The sequence below is a fragment of the Mustela nivalis genome (assembly GCF_964662115.1).
Source record: "Mustela nivalis genome assembly, chromosome: 7".
Lineage (NCBI taxonomy): Eukaryota > Metazoa > Chordata > Mammalia > Carnivora > Mustelidae > Mustela > Mustela nivalis.
This window is the reverse complement of record NC_139026.1, coordinates 20,192,739-20,213,631: the sequence shown is the minus strand read 5'-3', so window position 1 is coordinate 20,213,631 and position 20,893 is coordinate 20,192,739. Positions and strand designations below refer to the sequence as shown.

Genomic DNA, 20,893 nt, shown 5'->3' with positions numbered 1-20,893 from the left:
AACAAGGACTGTGCCCTCCCAGGGCCTGGAGTCTTTTCTGCTATGACATACTGGCTTAGGAGCTGTCACCACTCTTCTCAATCTCAGAACGTCAAATCCTCACAGGCCACCTTTCTTTGTCCATCACCTCTTCTTTTCCTCTCTTGAGTTAGATACAAAACTGAACATCTGAACCACTTTCTCATGAACGAACGCATATGCTTCTATCCTGCAACAGCTGACCAGCAGCATCTCAGCTCGTCATCAGTGCTTGAATCCACCTTTTCCACTTTGGCATTCGAGTAAGTAAGTGCTGCTGACAAAATCGTACTGTACAAACTGGCACCATTCACATTTACAATCTGCAGCGTCCAGGTGCTCAAAATTCCTCATCAACATTTACTTGTCCTTTCTCAGCTGCTTTTCCCATTCACCTGACAGTCTATTTCTCTTCTCCCAGGATCCATTCATTGGTCCAACTCCCCAGACAGTATCTCTTCTTCCTAGTTCGTCAAGGAAAATGAGTGCATCTCTTGCAATCTCTCTCAACGTTCTACCTTGACCCTCCCCATTTATTTACATCCACACACACTGTCGTCTTTATTCCAATATCCCTCCTTCTGTGCCAGGCAAACCCTTGGTCTGTGCCCTTGAGCACGGACATGTCCTTGAGCATGTCCTCTGCTCTCCTCTCAGTGGATCAGTGTGCTGGAGCCTCTGGCTTGACTCAGCATCACCCCAACTATCGCCCACTTTTCTCTCTTCCCCTTATCGTACACCCACTCCTAATTTCTTTATCCATTCATTCCCCATTCATTCCCTTTCATCCCACTGCAACCTGGTTTTTGTCACACTGCCGAATCCGCTCTCACGAATCGGCTCCAGAGAGTCGTTGCAGTCCTGATCTGCCACACAGAGTCCTCCTCTTTAAAATGCTACATCTCCTTGGTTTTATGGGTCTGACTTTACTCAGTTCCCTTCTCACATTGTTTCTCTGTCTCATTTGTAGGTTCCTCTTTCCTCGCCCCTTGACTATTGGTGTTCCTTAATGTTTTATTCTTGGACCTCCTATTTTACTCAAGGTACTCCAAATGACCTCAATTTCCATGTGCTTCCAGATATTTAGTTTTAGCTCCTATCTCCCTGCTGAGCTTCAATGCTGTGAATCCAGCCTCTCTACTGAAAAGCTCGACCAGGATGTCTCACACATATCTTAAGTCAAAAGGCCAAACTGGACTCAATCATCTCCCTAGGGGTATCTGGTACCTCAGTTGCTAAGCGTCTACCTTTGGCTTGGGTAATGATCCCAGGGTCCTGGGATCGAGCCCCATGTTGGGCTCCCTGCTCGGCAGGAAGTCTGCTTCTGTCATTCCTCCTACTTGCACTCTCTCTCTCTCTCTCTCTCTGACAAATAAATAAAATCTTAAAAAATTTTCAGTTAAATTATATAATAATACAATCTGAATCTTATTCAATAAGGGATAAACTTCACAAAGAGACAAAAGAACTATGCTATTTAGGGGGAAATATAATGAGATCATTTTTCGCTTTCCAAATGCTTGCCGCACATAGCCCTGTGCAAGGACTCATATTCATTATCTTTCTTTAAAGCATGTTGTTGAACAGAAATAAATATTAAATGCCTGCAACTCCTCCACTTCTCTCAAAAGCCAAAAGTAATGAGAAATTGAATGTAAAAAGCTACTGTAGTAATGGCATCCGAATGAAGTTTAGTAAGATATGATTGAATTAATCCAAAAAGATTCCAGATGCTAAGTTCAGAATACTTTATTAGCGTTGCTGTTTAACTGCATCCAACAGACAGGATACATGTGGCAACATACCCTTTGCCGTATGCCCTGTGTTTAAAGAAAGGAATGAGAAAAAAATCTATTAGCTGAGAAGTTCCAAGTAAGTCAGGAAAATAAATTTATGTCCCACCGTATGAATGCTTTTTCTAAAAATTAGTAATGCCTTAGAAACTTTATTTTAAGGAAAACAACGTTACCTACTTTTCTAGTTGGCCAAGTTAATTAACTTCTCTCTAAAGCTTCAATTACCTCACCTATAAAATAGGATAGTAGTAATGCCTACAAAAAATATTGTATAGAAGAAATAATTTCATAAACCTCTGTTAGTTTTCAGCACAGTGTCTGACACATAGTAGTGCTCAATATTAGTATCAAGTAATAGTAAATGTAGTAATAGTATTTAATATGTAAATAATTATACAATTTAAATATTTGTAATATTTTTAAATTTATGATATTAGTATTGAGTATAAATGTTACATATTTAATTATTACCCAGTGGGGTAGATGCCATTCTTATTCCCATTTTGTAAATGAGGAAGATGAAGCACAAGGAGATTAAGCCACCTGCCTGGGTAATTTGGCCCCAGGACCCACAGTTAGATCTATTATACTATTTTGCCTCTCACGTGACAATCTTAGGAAATTAATACTGAAAATATTTGATAGTTTAAAGAAAATCCAAACTAAAGAAGGAGATCAATTGCCACAAGACATCGAGTGAAACAATTCATGGCATTTATTCAACTGGGAAGGTCAGGTTCTTCTATAAAACTAGGTCATTTCCTAGAAAAGAGAAGGAAAGGGGTGAGAGAGAATGACACATATGAGAAAGAATCTGAGACAGTCAGAAAAAGAGAGAGAGCAAGCAGAGGAGCAAGGAAACAGGCAGGTAGGTAATAGAAGGGGAGGTGAGACTTGGAAGCAGCACTGAGAGAGAAAATTTTCACCTTTTTAGATTAAAGGTAATCAGACAAAGAGCTTTCAAAAAGAACTACAGGGGGTACCTGGGTGGCTCAGTGGGTTAAAGCCCCTGGGCAGCTCAGTGGGTTAAGCCTCTGCTTTCAGCTTGGGTCATGATCCCTCGGTCCTGGGATCGAGCCCCACATTGGGCTCTCTGCTCTGCAGGGAGCCTGCTTCCCCCCACCCCTCTCTGCCTGCCTCTCTGCCTACTCGTGATCTCTGTCTGCCAAATAAATAAATAAAATCTTTAAAAAAAAAAAAAAAAGAACTACAGAAGAACTTGCACTGGAGATAAAAAAAAGTTACCTTCATATAACTATCTTTTATTATATATTTATTACACACTCTCCCTTGGTTCCTTTCCAACTTACTTGGCTATAATAGTCTCTTAATGATGACGAAGGAACAAATCTGAATCAATATCTGGTATGGCATCTGGATCTTCTCCACATAGAAACTTCTTAAGTTTCTTACAACCAGATCCAACATAAAACAGTTCTTGTGTTTTATCCAACATAAAAACAGGTATTGTCAAATATTTAATATGAATTTTTTTTCTAGCCAGGAATCCAACATAAGAAAAACCTCTCAAAATTTTTGACCAATGAGTAGAGGAAGAGGGTTGCAGATGGAGAGAGGGGGCGGGTAGCAGAAGGTCTCTGAATTATAGAGGGTATAAATACTTGAAACTTTTTTAGAATTCTTCATATTCTATTTTCTACTCTCATGTATGTACTTTAACTGAAACTAGGCTAACCAATCCTTAGTGTAATGCTCTCCTATAATAATGAAAATTTGTATTTCCATAAAAACACTGGTCTAAATAATCTTACATTGTAATTACATGGTCCATATATAAATGGTTGCTTTTCAATATATTACAATTTTATTATTTTAAAAATGATAAATATTCCTTTCCAGTTTGGGTTACACAAAAGTAATCCCAGATTACTATATGTATCTGGGGTAAATAATCCATCAGCTAATATTATTATGGAAGGCACCCCACGCAGCTCTTTTATCCTGGACCCTGGGATACATTTCCATTAGCTTCAAATGTACTGCCAATTTTCAGTCATGGAGCTGTCCCCAGTAATTCGTTCTGTCGTTCAGTGAAAATTTAGTGAGTGATTGCTATGTTCCAGACACTGTTCTAGGTGATGAATAAACAAACCAAAATTCTGAAGTAAAAAAAGAAAAGAAAAGTTTCTGAACTCATGAAATTTATGTTCTCTTGGGAGAGAAGAACAATTTTTAAAAAATCAGCAAACCCATAATTTCAGGCATTTAATTAAGTGCCATTAAGAAAGCATAAAGCAGAGTAAGAGGTTAGAAGGAAGAAGATGGGTAGCTATCTTAGGGAAGCTTTCTGTGTTTCTGAGATGATAACATTTTAAACAGAGGCCTTCACAGATGTGAAGGAATAAGCCATAAGGTTTGGGAGGAAAATGTTCCAGACAGGCTTGTAGACAGTGTAGGTAAACCCTGTAACAGGGAAATGCTTAGACCCTATCATAAATAGCCAAATCTCAGCCTCCCTGAAATACTCTATCCCAGGTTTCCAGAAGCGTCCCCTCATCCTTCATTTATTGAATCCCACCCCCTTGTCAAGTTCTTTTGTGGCTTGTTACAAAATTTGAACGAGTGAGTTTCTCTATGACACCGCTAGTTCTAACAGGACAGGGTAACTTTTTGGCCATAGGCAGAAAAGATAATTTATTTACCTAGAGGAGGAGGCAGGGTGAGAAAGAAAAATGTGCAGAAGTTAAGTGGTAAGGAAGGGGAGGGCAGGGGAGATGTTCATCGTAATTCCTACTTGGGATCTGGGGACTATTTTACAAGTAAATCATACACATGAATTTTGGTTCAGTGACTATAGAAGTAAAGATTTATGTAAACTTGGCCCCAAGCTCCCTTTATTATTATTATTATTATTTTGATGAAAAACTAGGTACAGAATAACTGACTTAAGAAGAATATATTTCATTCTACATTCACAAATGGCGGTGGGGCACCCAGCTGGCTCGTCAGCAAAGCATGTGATTCTTGATTTCAGGGTCGTGAGTTCGAGCCCCACACTGGGCGTAGCATTTACTTAAAACAAAACAACAAAATTCATAAATGGGGGACTGCTTCCATTATATATACTTAAAACCATCTTTTTCTCTGAAATAATGAAAAAGAAGCTTCAGTTAAGGCTGACAGAACCGCTACAAAATTTGAGCAAATGTGTTTCTTGTGACATCAGAATTTTTTAAGAGAAATAATGCTAAAAATGCCACTGCCTGGTACTAAAATATAGAGTGAGGTTAAAAGACAATCTTTTTCTAAGATATTTCAAAATATATCAAGAATCTGACCCTATCTTACTAACTCTATTGCTACTCTTTTTCTTCAAGTCACCATATCTCTTGTCCAGATTAGTACAAGAGCCTTCAAAAAAGATGTTCCCACTTCCACCCTTGCCCCTGTACAACCCATTCTCAACACAAAAGACAGGATTATCAGGATGCCGGGGTGGCTCAGTGGGTTAAAGCCTCTGCCTTTGGCTCAAGTCATGGTCCCAGGGTCCTGGGATCGAGCCCTGCATTGGGCTCTCTGCACAGCGGGGAGCCTGCTTCCTCCTCTTTCTCTGCCTGCCTCTCTGCGTACTTGTGATCTCTGTCTGTCAAACAAGTAAATAAAATCTTAAAATAAAAAAAAAATACGGGATTATCTTTATAAATGTCAGTCAAATCAGGCTACTGGTACTGTTCTCAAACCCTCCAGTGATTCCCCATTTTATTCCAAGCAGAAACAAAGTTTCTCCAATGGCTTACAATGGCCCCCAACTTCTCTGACTTTATCTCCTACTACTTTCCCCTCTGCTCACCACTTCTTACTGTTCCTCAGCATCCACGCATGCATCACCCCTAGGTCCTCTGCACTAGGAAGCATAATCTCTGGGTGTGGCAAGAGAAGCATTCTCCAGCTAGGCGAGAGAAGTATTCTCTCTGCCCAAGACCTCTATCCTACACAGACCTCACAGCCATTTCGCTGAATCTCTCTCCCCCTTCCAGGCTTTGCTCAACTCTTTCTTTTTTTTTAAGATTTTATTTATTTATTTGACAGACAGAGATCACAGAGAAGTTGGCAGAGAGAGAGGAGGAAGCAGGCTCCCTGCTGAGCAGAGAGCCCAATGCGAGGCTCGATTCCAGGACCCTGGGATCATGACCTGAGCTGAAGGCAGAGGCTTTAACCCACTGAGCCACCCAGGCGCCCCTCAACTCTTACTTTCTTAATGAGGCTAATCTTGGCCGCCTTAATACTGTAAGCTCCCGCTCTCCCTCACTCTAGTACCCTAAATCCCCTTAACCAGCTCTTTTCCCTTTATATTGCAAGTATTCCATGTATTGCCTTCCATCAAACTATACGACTTGATGATTTATGTATATGATTTATATGATGTGTATTTTTTTATTGTCTGCTGTCCCTTGCTTGGATATAAACTCCTCAAGGGCCTGCATCATTGTGTTTTGTATGCTGATGTATTCTAACCGCTGTAACAGTGCCTGGCACTTAGTAATGCACCAGAAATGGGTTGAAGAAATGTATCAATATGCTTGTAAATATTGACATTGTTTTAAGTCTGCTTCTTCTTTTTAGTGGATATGGGGAAACAGCATCCCTTCAAACTTTGCACATTACACGTACTCAGTAAATTATTTATTAAGTGAATGATTTACCTTTTTGCTGGACACAAATAGTTTAGTAATAAATGTGCCCGGGCAAAATGCCAGAGATACCTTGAATAGCTCAGAGTGATACTCCAGTAAAAACCAGACTTCTTGTTCTGTCCATACTTTTTTTTTTTTTAAAGATTTTATTTATTTGACACAGAGAGAGAGACATCAAGAGAGGGGGAGTGGGAGAGGGAGAAACAGGCTTCCTACTTAGCAGGGAGCCCCATGCGGGGCTCGATTCCAGGACCCTGGGATCATGACCTGAGCTGAAGACAGACGCTTAATGACTGAGCTACCCAGGCAACCCCTGTCACATACTTTCAATAATGATCTCATTTGCAAAACTGCTTTGATTTGACAAGAGTTTTCAGGATCACTGTTTTGTTATCATACTGTAAACAGAAAGATTAACCTTAGCTTAAATGCTTTTTTTTTTTTTTTTTTTTACAAAAGACCAGGAAATTGTTAAAACAGTTATTGAAAAATTTTCCCTGTTTTTGTAACTTGTGGGTGTTAGGGTCTGATACAAGAGTTATAAAGGTAAGTAGCCCTCATGATTCTTCTCTAACATTGCGCAGTAACAATCTTAGATACAGTTATGCTGTTTCAAGTGCTTCTATTCTTTTCCCATTTTCTGTAACATGGGTTACAAAAAAATGAAGATTGTAATACTTGGTAGTCAGTTATAAGGCTATGATGCTGTATTTGGTTTGTGGATTCTTTTTTACAGGAAGAAGGTTTTATGGTGAAATATTTCAAACACACAGGAAGCTATTTTTATAATTCTACAGGGTGCCTGGGTGGCTTAGTCCGTTGAGGGACCAACTCTTGGTTTTGGCTCAGGTCATGATCTCATGGGTCATGGGATCAAGCCCCCTGCCCAACTCCAGCCAGACGAGAAGTCTGCTTGAGAGTCTTTCCCTCTTCCTCTCTCTTTCCCTCTCCCCAGCCACTCTCCCCCCTCCCTCTCCCTCTCCCCCCCACACACTCGCTCTCTAATAAAAAATGAATAAATCTTTATAATTCTATATGGCAAGCATAATTACATCCATCATTATCAAATAACATTTTATTTTTAACAAGAAATTATATGGCTACCTACATAGCTAAAAAAGTGACATAATGTATGTCACTCAGTTTTTATTTTTGTAAAAGATCGCCAAAAGATCTGATGTAATACATCAGAAATTAATATTTCCAGATACCTCAGCTCTCTAATGCTATACTATATTAAAGTATGTTTCTTACAATGCCCCTGTGATATAGTTACCTTAGATCTAATGTCCTATACTATTAGTTACATTTGATAGTACAATTTACATGGCAGGTAACATTAGTGATGTGAAAAAAGACTTCATCAAGTACTTTGACACCACTGAAGAAAAATATTAAAATGTAATACTCAGTTTATTAAATGTTCTATTTTTTTTTAAGTAAGCTCTACATCCAATGTAGGGCTTGAACTTACGACCTTGAGGTCAAGATTCATATGCATTACTGACTGAGCCAATCAGGTTCCCCATGAAACTTGTATCTTTAAAAATATTTTAGGGGTTACTGGGTGGTGCAGTCAGTTAAGGGTCTGACTCTTGATTTCAGGGTCATGAGACTGAGCATGTCGTCCCTCTTCCTCTGTTCCTTTCCGCACCCCTGCTCTCTCTCTTTATAAAATAAATAAATAAAATCTTTTAAAATATTATTATACAGGGGCGCCTGGGTGGCTCAGTGTGTTAAGCCACTGCCTTCAGTTCGGGTCATGGTCTCAGGGTCCTGGGATCGAGCCCCATGTCGGGCTCTCTGCTCAGCAGGGAGCCTGCTTCCCCCTCTGTCTCTGCCTGCCTCTCTGCCTACTTGTGATCTCTCTTTGTCAAATAAATTTTAAAAAATCTAAAAAATATATATTATTATACAAAAAACTAAGATTTAAATATCTTCTTTTACCTAAAAGTTCAATAATTCCTGACTGAATATCAGAATACTCATCAGTTAATAGGCAATCTCTCTCTTGATTATAGTATTTTATTATGACATCAAAGAGTATCTTCTGCATACTCAGTCTAGTCTTTCCTTTTGGTACTAACTGCTGATTAATTGTAACTATAACTGGTCAGGAAAGTATCCAGACATTTAAATGATGCATTAATAAACCGGTTGTCAACCCCAGAGTTAAAAACAAAAACAAATAGTTAACATTTCCATTAACTACCTAAAAACTGATAAAATATAATTAAATCTAACTTATATTTAATCAAATCTAAAGAGACTAATTTTGAAAGACACAGTGAGAGAGGGAGAAGCAGGCCTCCTGCCAAGCAGAGTGGGGCTTGATCCCAGGACTCTGGGATCATGGCCTGAGACGAAGGTAGATGCTTAATGACTGAGACATCCAGGCACACCTCATTTATATTTTTCTTAAGTAGGCTGCATGCCCAGCATGGAGCCAAACATGGGGCTTGAACTCATAACCCTGAGATCAAGAGTTGGCTGCTTAACTGACTGAACTACCCAGATGCTCCTGACCTAGCTTTGAAAGCCAACAATAGGTCAATTCCAAATATAAAAAACTGCTACTCAAGCTTAAGAGTTATTGTACAGATCTGAGAGAATATAAGATTACTAATTATAATTTTATTCAAGTGACACAGATAACTGTATTTCTCTCTTTTAAATTAAAATACAGTATTAGCTTAGTCTTAATTTGGGTTTTTGGTCATTTCTTTTAAGAGTTAATGAAATTTTGGGTGCCTGGGTGGCTCAGTGGGTTGAGCCGCTGCCTTCGGGTCAGGTCATGATCTCAGGGTCCTGGGATCGAGTCCCGCATCGGGCTCTCTGCTCAGCAGGGAGCCTGCTTCCTCCTCTCTCTCTCTGCCTGCCACTCTGCCTACTTGTGATCTCTCTCTGTCAAATAAATAAATAAAATCTTAAAAAAAATTAAAAAAAAAGTTAATGAAATTTTTCATTATCCTAATCATGAGATAATAATTAATGTATTGTTTTTCCTTTAAGTCAAACAAATTATAAAAGTAGTAGCTATTGTAAATCTCTTGCAGAGCTCCCAACCTGGTAGCTTATGCATTAAATTTGGACCATAGCTATGGGTTGTTTGGTTACAAAGTATTTTGAATAAAATTAACTTGTATAAAAATGACAGATTTCTTGTAAAATTCTGGGTTTCAAGTTTCCCTGTAAAAAAATCACAAGATCTCATAAAACACTGGGCTTGAATTCAAATGCCTAACCACAGACAGTTGGTATGAATTATTGGATACTCTCTTTGGGTTGGCATGTCATTTCCAGTTAACCATAAACCCTACCACTCTGTTGTACCCCAAACAGTATGGCAGGGTCTCAGTTACCATTTTCTTGATACTATAGGTTTTTCTGTAGTTTTCCCTGCAGATATTTCTATCTCTGTGTTAAGTGGGAAAAGGAAAAATAGCCTGAGAGGGCCATACAATTCAAGCAAAACAATGGTGTATGTATCTTTACATGATCGATAATTAAGTACTCCCTTGATCTCTGATCTGTCTGTCTCCTAAAGGCATCTCACTTTGCTACCTTTGAGTTAATGACCAAAAAGAAATCAAATTAGCAGTCTTTTAGTGAAGACTTGGTATCATATATAGCCTCTAATCAATTAGTCCACATTTGTTAGTACTAATCTTTTGGCATGGCACTGAACAGGTGTTAGAGAAAATACATAAAAACTAGTGGACTTTCAGCAGCCATGCCCTAAATAAGGAGGCTGACATAGCCACATATGAAATGGGCAAAGGCAAATTTTATAAAATCACTGAGAAATACAAGTAGATATATTATAAATAAGCCCAAAACTGGAAAAAAAGAGTATTCTGCAGCAGCATCAAGGCAGAACATTAACTTATTCAACAAATATTTATTGAGATCTAGTTTGTTCTTGGCACTGTTCTTGGTGCCAAATATATAATGGTAACCCAAACAGGCAAAAATCCTTGCCTTAACAGAGCTTATATTCTAGGGGAGGAGGATGGGAGACAATAAACAGAGAAACAAACAAACAAGAAGTGAAATATGTAGTGTGTTTGTTAGTGATTAAGTTTTATGGAAAGAAACTGAGCAGAGAAGAAGAGAAGCAGTGCAAGATGTGTTAGTATTGCAATTTTAATCCTTTTTCATTTATTTGAGAGTGCACACACTCGAGAGAGGAAGAGAACATGAGCAGGAGAAGGGACAGAGGGAGAGGGAGAAGCAGATTCCCCAGTAAACAGGGAGTCTGATGTGGGACTCAATGCCAGGACCCTGAGATCATGACCTGAGCTGAAGGCAGACGTTTAACCAACTGAGCCACCCAAGTGCTCCAGTATTATAATCTATCCTGTTTAGGATAGATTATATACACATATACATATGTGCATATATATATATACATATATATATATGATGCATATATAAAAAGAAAATATTCAGTGAGGAACTGTACTTGGCGTCATTTATTCATTAAATGTCTACACCTGCCAACAGCTAGGTGCTGTGCCCTTCAATGGGGATACAATGATGAACAAGAAAAGGACTGTTCCTAAGTACTTCACACTCTAGTGGGAATAAAGACAAGTAAACAGGCAATTTCATTTAGTGTGCAAATGTTTTGGTAGCAGGAGTACAGTGTGTTCAGTAGGATGCAAACTTTGTTTTTACTGAGGAAACCTTTGTCCAAACATATTCAAGTAAGTCAAGTAAAACATATTAACAATGGAGTTGCTCTAGCTGGTATCGATGTTTCTGAGACCTACCCCACAGAAATGAGGGAGAGGTTGTATTCTGCACCCTAACATTTTTAAAACAATACACACATATGTTTTTGAAATATTAGTAGAGATATTAGTAAAAAACCAAATAACTGTAAAAAGCAAACAAGTCTCAGCAAAGGTGCACCTTAACTCTTCGTGTTAAACAAATGCAAATTTGCAATGATCACGCTGCTTTACCACTGCTAGGAGAGTTCTCAACACAAGTGAAGTAGTTTTTTAATTATTTGGAAATTAAGAAATGGCTTTTCTCAAAAATAGAGGAACTAATATTTCTATTTCTTGGATGAAATTTATATAGGTGTGCTGCCAATTGCACACCTTTAACCAGCCTTTTTTTTTTTTTTTTTTTTTTTGGTATGTTCTATACTCAACATGGAGCTTGAACTTACAAACCCAAGATCAAAAGATTTATTTATTTATTTAGGTTTTTTATTTATTCATTGGGGGGGGGTGAGGACAGGAGCAGAGGTGGGGCGGGGGGAAGGTCAAAGGGAGAGAGAAGCAGACTTCCCACTCAGCAGGGTACACAATTGGGGAAGGGGGGGCTCTATCCAAAGACCCCAGGATCATGACCTGAGCTGAAGGCAGATGCTTAACCAACTGAACCACCCAGAGGCCCCAAGAATCACATATTCTCATCAACAATAGCCAGATTATGGAGAAAGCCCAAATGTACATGGACCAATGAATGGATAAAGAAGAGGTGGTATACATACGTAATGGAATAGTACTCAGCCATCAAAAGAATGAAATCTTGCCATTTGCAACAGTGTGGATGGAGCTAAAAGTACTATGCTAAGTGAGATGAGTCAGAGAAAGACATATACCATATGGTTTCACTCATATGTGAAATTTAAGAAACAAAACAGATGAACATGAGGGAAAGAAAAAAGAGAGAGAGGTAAATCATAAGAGAGATTCTTAACTACAGAGAACAAACTGAGGATTCCTGGAGGGAAGGTAGGTGGGGTATGGGCTAAATGTGTGATGGATGTTAAGGAGGGCACTTGTTGTGAGCACTGGGTGTTATATGTAAGTGTTGAAACACCAAATTCTTCTCTGAAACTAATATACTACATGTTAACTAATTAGAATTTAAATAAAAACTTGGAACATTAAAAAAAAAAATAGGGTCACGTGCTCTACCAGCTGAGCCAGCCTGAACCTCTAACCAGCCGTGTTTTGTCAAAGAGAAAGTGGCTTAAATTGTCTTGTTGGCCAGCTAATTATTTAATTTTATAAAATCAGCTAGTGCTTGTATTGTTTTATTTCTAATTTTATGTCTGTTAATATGTCTGCTGGGGTTGTTTTATGCTAGAAGATCACGAAAAAAATCAGATTTCAGTGGATAACAACAGAAAAACCCCATTCATGCCTGATTTGTTAGCAATGGGAGAAACTTCCAAATGTACTTGCTCCAGAAAATTTTGGTTTGGACATTTTTCTTCTAAGCAAGTGAATTTTTTTTGCACTAAATACGTGAGCAATCAGTGAATTTTCAAGTTAGTTCTCTTTGCAAACCTTTTTACAGAGACAAAAACCGGAAAACCCCTCAAACTGCTAGATTTAAAAGGCTTTTGAAGATAAAAGAGATTTCTTAGTAACCTATGAAAAACTCCATTGAAAACTATGCTTTTGTTAGAAAGAACAACTAAAATAATTTTTGTGTTTCTCTGTTCTGAAGGCTGACACATTCACTTGGAGCAAAGAGCAATCATACACCAAATACATTTCAATCGTTCTCATGTCATAAGTTAACAACACTTTGCTGCAACAATAATGATAAAACACTGATAAAAGTATGGAAATCTATGTCTGAATCTGAGGCCATTCATTAAATGTGGAAACTTGGCAAATTATCTAGTTTCTCTAAGACTGTTCCCTTATCTATAAAATTATCAGTCTAAACTAAAGCAGGGGTTCCCAGACTTGGATGATTTTTGTTTTAACATAAAAACTCTCTTTTTTCTTTTAACAAAGCTTAATAGTTTATTCTTTTGTGACTTAATGTTTAAAATTTCTGGCTAAATGCAGTAGTATTTAATCTGTATATATTCTTCTTAATTTCATCTAACATTTTCTGTTAATTCTATTACCCGTAAAAGAGTATAAAAAACTTATGTACCATTTAAAGTATTTTGTGGGGGGGCACTGGGTGGCTCAGTTGGTTGAACGTCTGACTCTTGGTTTTGGCTCAGGTTGTGACCTCAGAAAAAACCCATTATGGGATTTGAGTGGGCTCTGCACTTAGTGCCAAATCTGCTTGAGATTCTCTCCCTTTCCACCTGCCCTTCCCACCACTTGTTCTCTTTTTCTATTTATTTTAAAATAAATAAAACCTTAATAAAAAAAATAAGATGTTTGGGAAATAAGATATCAGGGAGGGGAGAGATCTAGAACCCCATTTTCTTCTGTAGGAAATTAATAGATGTATCTAAAACAAAAGATCATGAGATGGCATTATAAGCATGCTATTTAGATATAAGAGATACAAGTTGTAGATGGATGTCTCTGGGGAGGAGGAAATGAGTGAGAGGAGAAGTTCATATTGGCTGAACTACTAATTTTTGTTAATAAAACATGTAGGACTATTTGAATGTTTCACATTCAATAACAACATTTTAAAAGTACATCAGAATGCCAGCTTTCCTCTCCTACTATGTTTTATGTATTTATTTATCCTTCTGAGTCTCAGTTTCCTCAAGTATAAAATGGAAGTTTTAATCCTTACTTTAGAGGCCTATTGTTAATCATACATACAAAATGCATAACAGATTGCTTAGCAAGGGAAAGACCCGATAATTGGAAACTATTTTTTTTTTAAAGATTTTATTTATTTGACAGACAGAGATCATAAGTTGGCAGAGAGGCAGGCAGAGAGAGAGAAAGGGAAGCAGGCTCCCTGCTGAGCAAAGAGCCTGATATGGGGCTCGATCCCAGGACTCTGGGATCATGACCCGAGCTGAAGGCAGAGACTTTAACCCACTGAGCCACCCAGGCGCCCCGGAAACTATTTTTTAATTGACATATTTACTGATAAATTATAGCCATCTTTAGTTAGGAATTTCTAGAGATACCCTACATCTTAAAGGGGAAATGATGGGACAACTTGTTTTTCATGCGTAGTAGATAAGAATCACTTTTGCTTGGCTCCTCTTCCTCTGAGTGTCCATTAGTCTTCCTCAGAGTTCTCTTTTAGTCCTACTTCTCTTTTATTGCCCCCGTTTTGGGCACCTCGTCTTTCCCTTATGACACTTCTCTTAATTATTGTTATATTTTGCGCCTCCACGGTGCAAATCATTCTCGTCTTGCTTCTGTAATGATTTGACCAAATGAAATAAAAGATGTAACCATTAATGAATTACGTATGCATTCCTCTTAACTACCTTGGGTATGGGGCTCTTCTTTCCACCTTTAGTGGCAACATAAGGAGAAAACCACAAGTAGATGAAGTAATTAAAGTGTAGCAACAGGTTGCTTAGTTTGTCCTGAAAGGTAAAGGGTGGGGAGATGTTTGGGAAGGGTTTATACAATGGAAAAAGGATATGCTTATAGAAGATGGTCTTGGATTATACATAGTGAGGACTGGCAGTGAGTCTACATGTCTTTTTTCTGGTAGTATGGATTCAACACTTCAGTTAATCATAGTCATTGTAAAAAAATAAATGTTACTGAATCTATGTTGGCTCCCCTGTCTTGTCTAATTCCTATGTAGAAGGAAACTCTAATAAAGGAGTAGAGAATCAATACACCAAACACACTACTTTTATCATATTTGAAAAGTCAATTCTTGGAGACAGTAATGTTGGTTACCAGCAGTTAGGAGGAAGGGAAAAATGAATAGGTGAAGCAGAGAGGAATTTTAGGGCAATGAAACCATTCTGTGTGATTCTATAATGGTGGATACATGTCATTACACATTTGTAATATATAATATATAACACAAAGAGTGAACACTAATGTAAACTATAGGGTTTGGATGATAATGATGTATCAAAATAGGTTCACAGATTGTAACAAATATATCACTTTGGTACAGGATGTTGATACCTATGGGGGCAGGGGATACATGGGGACTCTATTTTCCACTCAATTTTTTGGTGAACCTAAAACTGTTCTAAAAAATAAGGTAATTAAAAAATCAGCTCTTCCTTACAAAGTTCTGGAAAAAATAATGAAAACTGAAGTTACCTTTTTTTGAAAGTGAAAGAACAGGTTTGTCAAATATGATATTTGAAGGAAAAGCCATATTCCCACTCATTGTATGAATAAGTCCCTTTATTCTTTCCTCACCAATCTCTTGTGCTAGAGGATTTGAAATCATTTCATTTCCGGTCTGTTAAGAAAGAATTTCCGGTCTATTCTATTCTATTCTCTATTCTATTCTATCTATTATATGTGGGATCAGAATTTCAAATATACATTTTAACTTATTAAAACTTATTTAGACACTCCCTATTTCCACAATGGATTTCAGAGAGCTTACAATAAAAAACTGCCAGTAATAAATTTGTTAGATAATAGAATGTCACCAAGAGAGGACAAATTAGGATTGTAAATAAATAAAATATACTAATTCTAAAGTTAACATGATTACTATAATGTAATAGAAATTTTTTACTCTTAGTTTCCAGATAATCTTGGCTCTTTTTACTTTGGCTAAGTCACTTTTCAAAATTATAAAGCTTATAACTCATCAAAGAAGATACAAAATTTCCTTGTAATTCTGAAAAAAAAAAAATGTGGTAATGTCTTCCATAGCGGTTTTAGAGCAAACACAGACATGGATTAATTTTCACATGGCTTTTTTTTTAATTGGCTTCTGAATAAATCTGAAAGCATGATGTTTAAGCTGAGCTCATCAAAGTCAGTTCTGTCCGAGTCTAAACACAATATATTACAGTATATTGGCTGATACTAAACTTAAAGATTCCTTCACTTTTATTTCATCAGTTAACCCATTCGCAGAATCCTTTTCTTCTTTTGCAAAAAATATAAGATGATTTATTGCCTAGAGATCTGTACAGACTACTGTTTGAATTTTCAAATTCTAATTCCTTTTCATTTTTCAATAGCTTCATTCCTACTGGTTCAAATACTTTATGATTCATTAGAATGTGCAAAGACAAACTCCTTTAAGAAGAGAGGTGTCATTCAATGGAATACTATGCAGCCATCAAAAGAAATGAAATCTTGCCATTTGCGACAACATGGATGGAACTAGAGCGTATCATGCTTAGTGAAATAAGTCAAGCAGAGAAAGACAACTATCATATGATCTCCCTGATATGAGGAAGTGGTGATGCAATATGGGGGCTTAAGTGGGTAGGAGAAGAATCAATGAAACAAGATGGGCTTGGGAGGGAGACAAACCATAAGTGACTCTTTTTTTTTTTTAAAGATTTTATTAATTTATTTGACAGAGAGAAAGATCACAAGTAGGCGGAGAGTCAGGCAGAGAGAGAGGAGGAAGCAGGCTCCCGCTGAGCAAAGAGCCCGATGCGGGGCTCGATCTCAGGACACTGAGATCATGACCTGAGCCGAAGGCAGCGGCTTAATCCACTGAGCCACCCAGGCGCCCCGCCATAAGTGACTCTTAATCTCACAAAACAAACTGAGGGTTGCTGGGGGGAGGGGGTTTGGGAGAAGGGGGTGGGATTATGGACAGTGGGGAGGGTATGTGCTTTGGTGAGTGCTGTGAAGTGTGTAAACCTGGTGATTCACAGACCTGTACCCCTGGGAATAAAAATATATGTTTATAAAAAATAAAAAAAAATTAAAAAAAAAAAGAAGAGAGGTGTCATTACACTACTTAGGCACATATTTTGCATAAGATGACTTAATACTACATCAACAGGAACAAAACCAGTAAAACAGTGTTTGTATGTTCATAAATGATGTCTCCTTTTCATTTCCACCTGTGTCTGATGGGAGTGAATAATACCATCCCATAGCTGAGTAGATTGAAAAGGACTAGAGCATCCTGAAAAGAAAAAAAATTAAACATGTTTCTTACAAATTTAGAATACTCAAAAATATGTAGGCTTCCCAGTTTTGACAACCTTATGCTTTTATAGGGCATATCTGCTGCCAGCACCTCTTTTCTTTTCCTCCCATCTTATGTAAACCATAATCTATTTACTAAGACTGCACCATGTCTGCCAATAAAAAACAGAGTAAACCCAGGAACTTGCTTCACTGGTATGGAATATATTATTGTGTGAATTTATAGACCCTTAAGTGTTTCATGATTAACTGCTAGCTACACTTAGTCTTGAAGAATATTATTTTAGGGCATATTTAAAGAATTGCACACACACATTAGAATCCTGATTATTAGAGTTGTGGCTTCATGATGCTCTTTGCTTTTTCTTTCTTCATTTTGCCTCTCTTGACCAATGGCAAGCTCTTCATGAAAGAGATCTAGGCCAAGAAGCTGGACAAAATGAATTAATTTATCTGCCAGTTGTTCTGTAAAAAATTTTTTTTTGAGGAATAATAAAAAATAAACCTGGGTTATATTTATATAGATTATGTCATAGCTTTCTGTGGAATATTAAACAGCTAATTTGGAAGAATGAAATTTAGAGTGTGGAAGGATTTCATTAGGTAGGAAAAACAAAACAAAAATGAAAGCAAGTAGAAAATGTGTGTACCATCATCTTAGTTACATGAAAATGAATTCCTGAATTACACACAAATATATGTAAATAAATAGAAAGGTCTCGGGCACCTGGGTGGCTCAGTGGGTTAAGCTGCTGCCTTCGGCTCAGGTCATGATCTCAGGGTCCTGGGATGGAGTCCTGCATCGGGCTCTCTGCTCAGCAGGGGGACTGCTTCCCTTCCTCTCTCTCTGCCTCCCTCTCTGTCAAATAAATAAATAATTAAATAAAAAATAAAAATAAATAAATAGAAAGGTCTAGAAGACTAACCTTCAAGCAATTAAACTTTGTGTTCACTTTTTATATATATTTGTGAACTTTTAAATAATATACATACATACATTTTTCAATTAATTGGAGACAGTAAAATTTTTTCATTGAGATATATATAATTCACATATCACAAATCTACCTTTGTTTTTTAGATTATTTCTTTTAAAGATTTTATTTATTTGAGAGAGAGAGAGAGGGAGAGGGAGTGAGAGAGCATGGGCAGTGGGGAGAGAGAGAAGCAGGCTCCCGCAGAGCAAGGAGCCCAAATGGGGCTGGATCCCAGGGCCCTAAGGTCATGAGTGAGCTGAAGGCAACTGCTTAACCAATTGAGCCACCATGAGATCCCTATTTTAAAATTATTATTATTATTATTATTATTTATTTATTTTTAAAAAATAAAATAGCAAAGATGCTGGGATCATGACCTGAGCTGAAGGCAGCTGCTTAACCAACTGAGCCACCCAGGTGTCCCTAAATTATTATTATTTTTTAGTAGGCTTTATGCCCAAGGTGGGGCGTGAATTCACGACCCCATGATCAAGAGTTACTTGCTCTGCCAACCAGTCACCCTGGAATTCACCCTTTTAAAATGTAGAATTCAATGGTTTTTTAGTACATTTACAAAGTTGTGCAACCATCACTATTATTTAATTTCAGATCATTTCATCACTTCAAAAAGAAAGGAATACATAACAGGATGCCCAATTTTCCATAATAGTCTGATGTTTATGACAAAATGACAGAAATAAAAGCCCCATCACCTTCAAATGTCTTCTGTTACAGAAACTGTCCATCTGTTTATCCTTGAAATAGTAGCCCAATACCCTGTGGGTACTGTGCAGACAGGAGTAAGGGGTAGAGGGTGAGGAGTGAAAAGCGAGGAATTGACAGATGAAGAAGTGATGGGCCACTAGGTAAGAGGGTAGGGTGGAGTGGGGTGGAAAAAGCTATGATGGGTGCAGACAAGGGTCGACCATCTGTCTCTCTAACCTTCATCATTAAACAAGCAGGCTGGGTTAAGGACATAGTTCTCATGCTTGCCACCTTGTACTTTAACCCTTGTTGTTCTGAGTAAAGCCCAAGGGACCTGTATGTAGCAGCGTTGGCGTCCTCTGGGCACTTACTAGAAATGCAGAGTATCAGAACCTATTCCTGAATCCAAACTGCATTTTAACAAAGTCTTCCGATGATTCGTGTGCATATTAGTGTTTGTGAAGCACTGCTTCCCGGGACACCCCAGGGAGAGTAGCTCGAGAAAAAGCATAGTGACTCTTCACCCAGGACCAGAGAGGACAGGTGGGCGGGGAAACGGACGGCCCTCAGGAGTCGGGTCCAAACCACCCGCTCCTCTCAGCGGCCCTTCCCTTCAGTACGCATTTGGTTACGATCTATAGGGCTCTCTGTCCTCCTTTTCCGACAGAAGGTACCGCTAGGGCTCACGAAACTCCGCCCGCTCGGTCATGGCCCGGGAACCCCGCTCCAGCTGACAAGGCTACGGAACCGCAGGGTCGAAAGAACCGCCACTCGCTCGCGCTCCGGCTCCTCCCCCGGCTTGTAACCCCGCCCCTGAGTACCGGGTTGGGGCGGGGCTTATAGTCCCTGGGTTCCGCCCCTTCCCAATCTGTCGGAAGTGACGTCATGCCCTGGCCGGCCGGTCTTTCGGTCTTCTTCCCCCTCCCGTACTCTTCTTCCCCAGTCCCTCCCCTCCCCTCCCCCTTCCCTCCTCCGGCTTCAGCCTTTGAGGCCGCACGGGTGGAGGAGGCTATGGAGTAAGCCGGCGGCCGCGGCCACACTCTGAGGCTGAACCGGAGCCGCCAGGAAGCGTTTGGGGGGGCGGGGGAAACGAGCCCCAGCACCGCCCCTCCGGGGAAAGAGGGGAAGAGGTGAGTGACCGCCCACGGGCAGCGGGCGATCTCCTTCACCTGCCACACTCCCTCCTGGGCTCTTAAGGCTAGCGAGGAGGGAATAGGGAAGGACCCGCGCCCAGGGTAGGCCTTCCCAAGGCCCTAGAACTGGTGACTGTTGCCTGGTGACGGGCCTGCGGGGTGCGGGCCGGGACGGTGGGCGCCCTCGCCAAGCCGGGCTGGGGGAGCGGCGAGGTACGGGGAGCAGATCCGAGAGGCCCGAGTCCCCCGAACAGGCCTGGAGGCGACGGGAGACCAGGGCCGGAGTCATCTGCGGGAGGAGAGCCCCTCTCTCAGGCCTGGAGCTCGGGTTTCCGCGGTGGCGATCTTGGTTCCCTTTTGGGAAATTGGACACTACTCCGCGCCTGGGTGAAACCGCTCCAGTCAGTTCTGAGGTCTGCACCTGATTACCTGGGTTACCGAACGGCGAGCGCCCTACCGCCAGGCGTCCTTTTCAGACAGTAGCTGTAGTTCTGGAACGGAAGGTTATTGTGTGTGAGGTGGGTGGGGCAGGTGTTTTGTGAAGACTAACACCCCCCTCAGTGGCTCCTGCGCCCTTTTTTTCCTAAGCGGGAGAGAAAGGGTGGAGGAAGGTTTAGACCGATAAAGCTTGCGAAACTTCTTGGGATCCGATTGAATACACACCTCTGATCACTAATTAAGGAGACCACTACTCGTAGGTCAACCCCTATAACAATCTTCCGTGGAACTGGACTCGAGCGACTTAAAAGTGCCATGTCAGTAGTGACTTAAACTTGTAAGTGCAAACTAATTTGTTCGTAGGTCAAAATC

The 20,893-nt window shown here is 39.4% G+C and overlaps 2 protein-coding genes across 3 annotated transcripts in view; one reads left to right on the top strand and one right to left on the bottom strand.

The window, feature by feature from the left end:
- Positions 1-203: 203 nt before the first annotated feature.
- On the bottom strand, positions 204-20,372 carry DEPDC4 (DEP domain containing 4; the record flags this gene model as incomplete). Its single annotated transcript, XM_082739008.1, is given in 16 exon segments — positions 204-341; positions 6,794-6,823; positions 6,826-6,867; positions 6,967-7,026; positions 7,030-7,071; positions 7,075-7,109; positions 8,417-8,578; positions 8,581-8,601; positions 15,454-15,598; positions 16,202-16,240; positions 16,242-16,381; positions 16,384-16,417; positions 17,070-17,150; positions 17,154-17,245; positions 19,676-19,763; positions 19,986-20,372. Coding segments are annotated over 16 exon segments (1,536 nt in total).
- Positions 19,816-20,893, top strand: part of SCYL2 (SCY1 like pseudokinase 2) — a 61,414-nt gene continuing 60,336 nt past the window's right edge. The window contains exon 1 of one of the 2 annotated variants that reach the window (XM_082739210.1): positions 19,816-20,080. The gene's annotated coding sequence lies outside the window, so the exon portion shown is untranslated. The remainder of the gene's footprint in view (positions 20,081-20,893) is intronic. The other variant, XM_082739211.1, reaches the window with a different exon arrangement.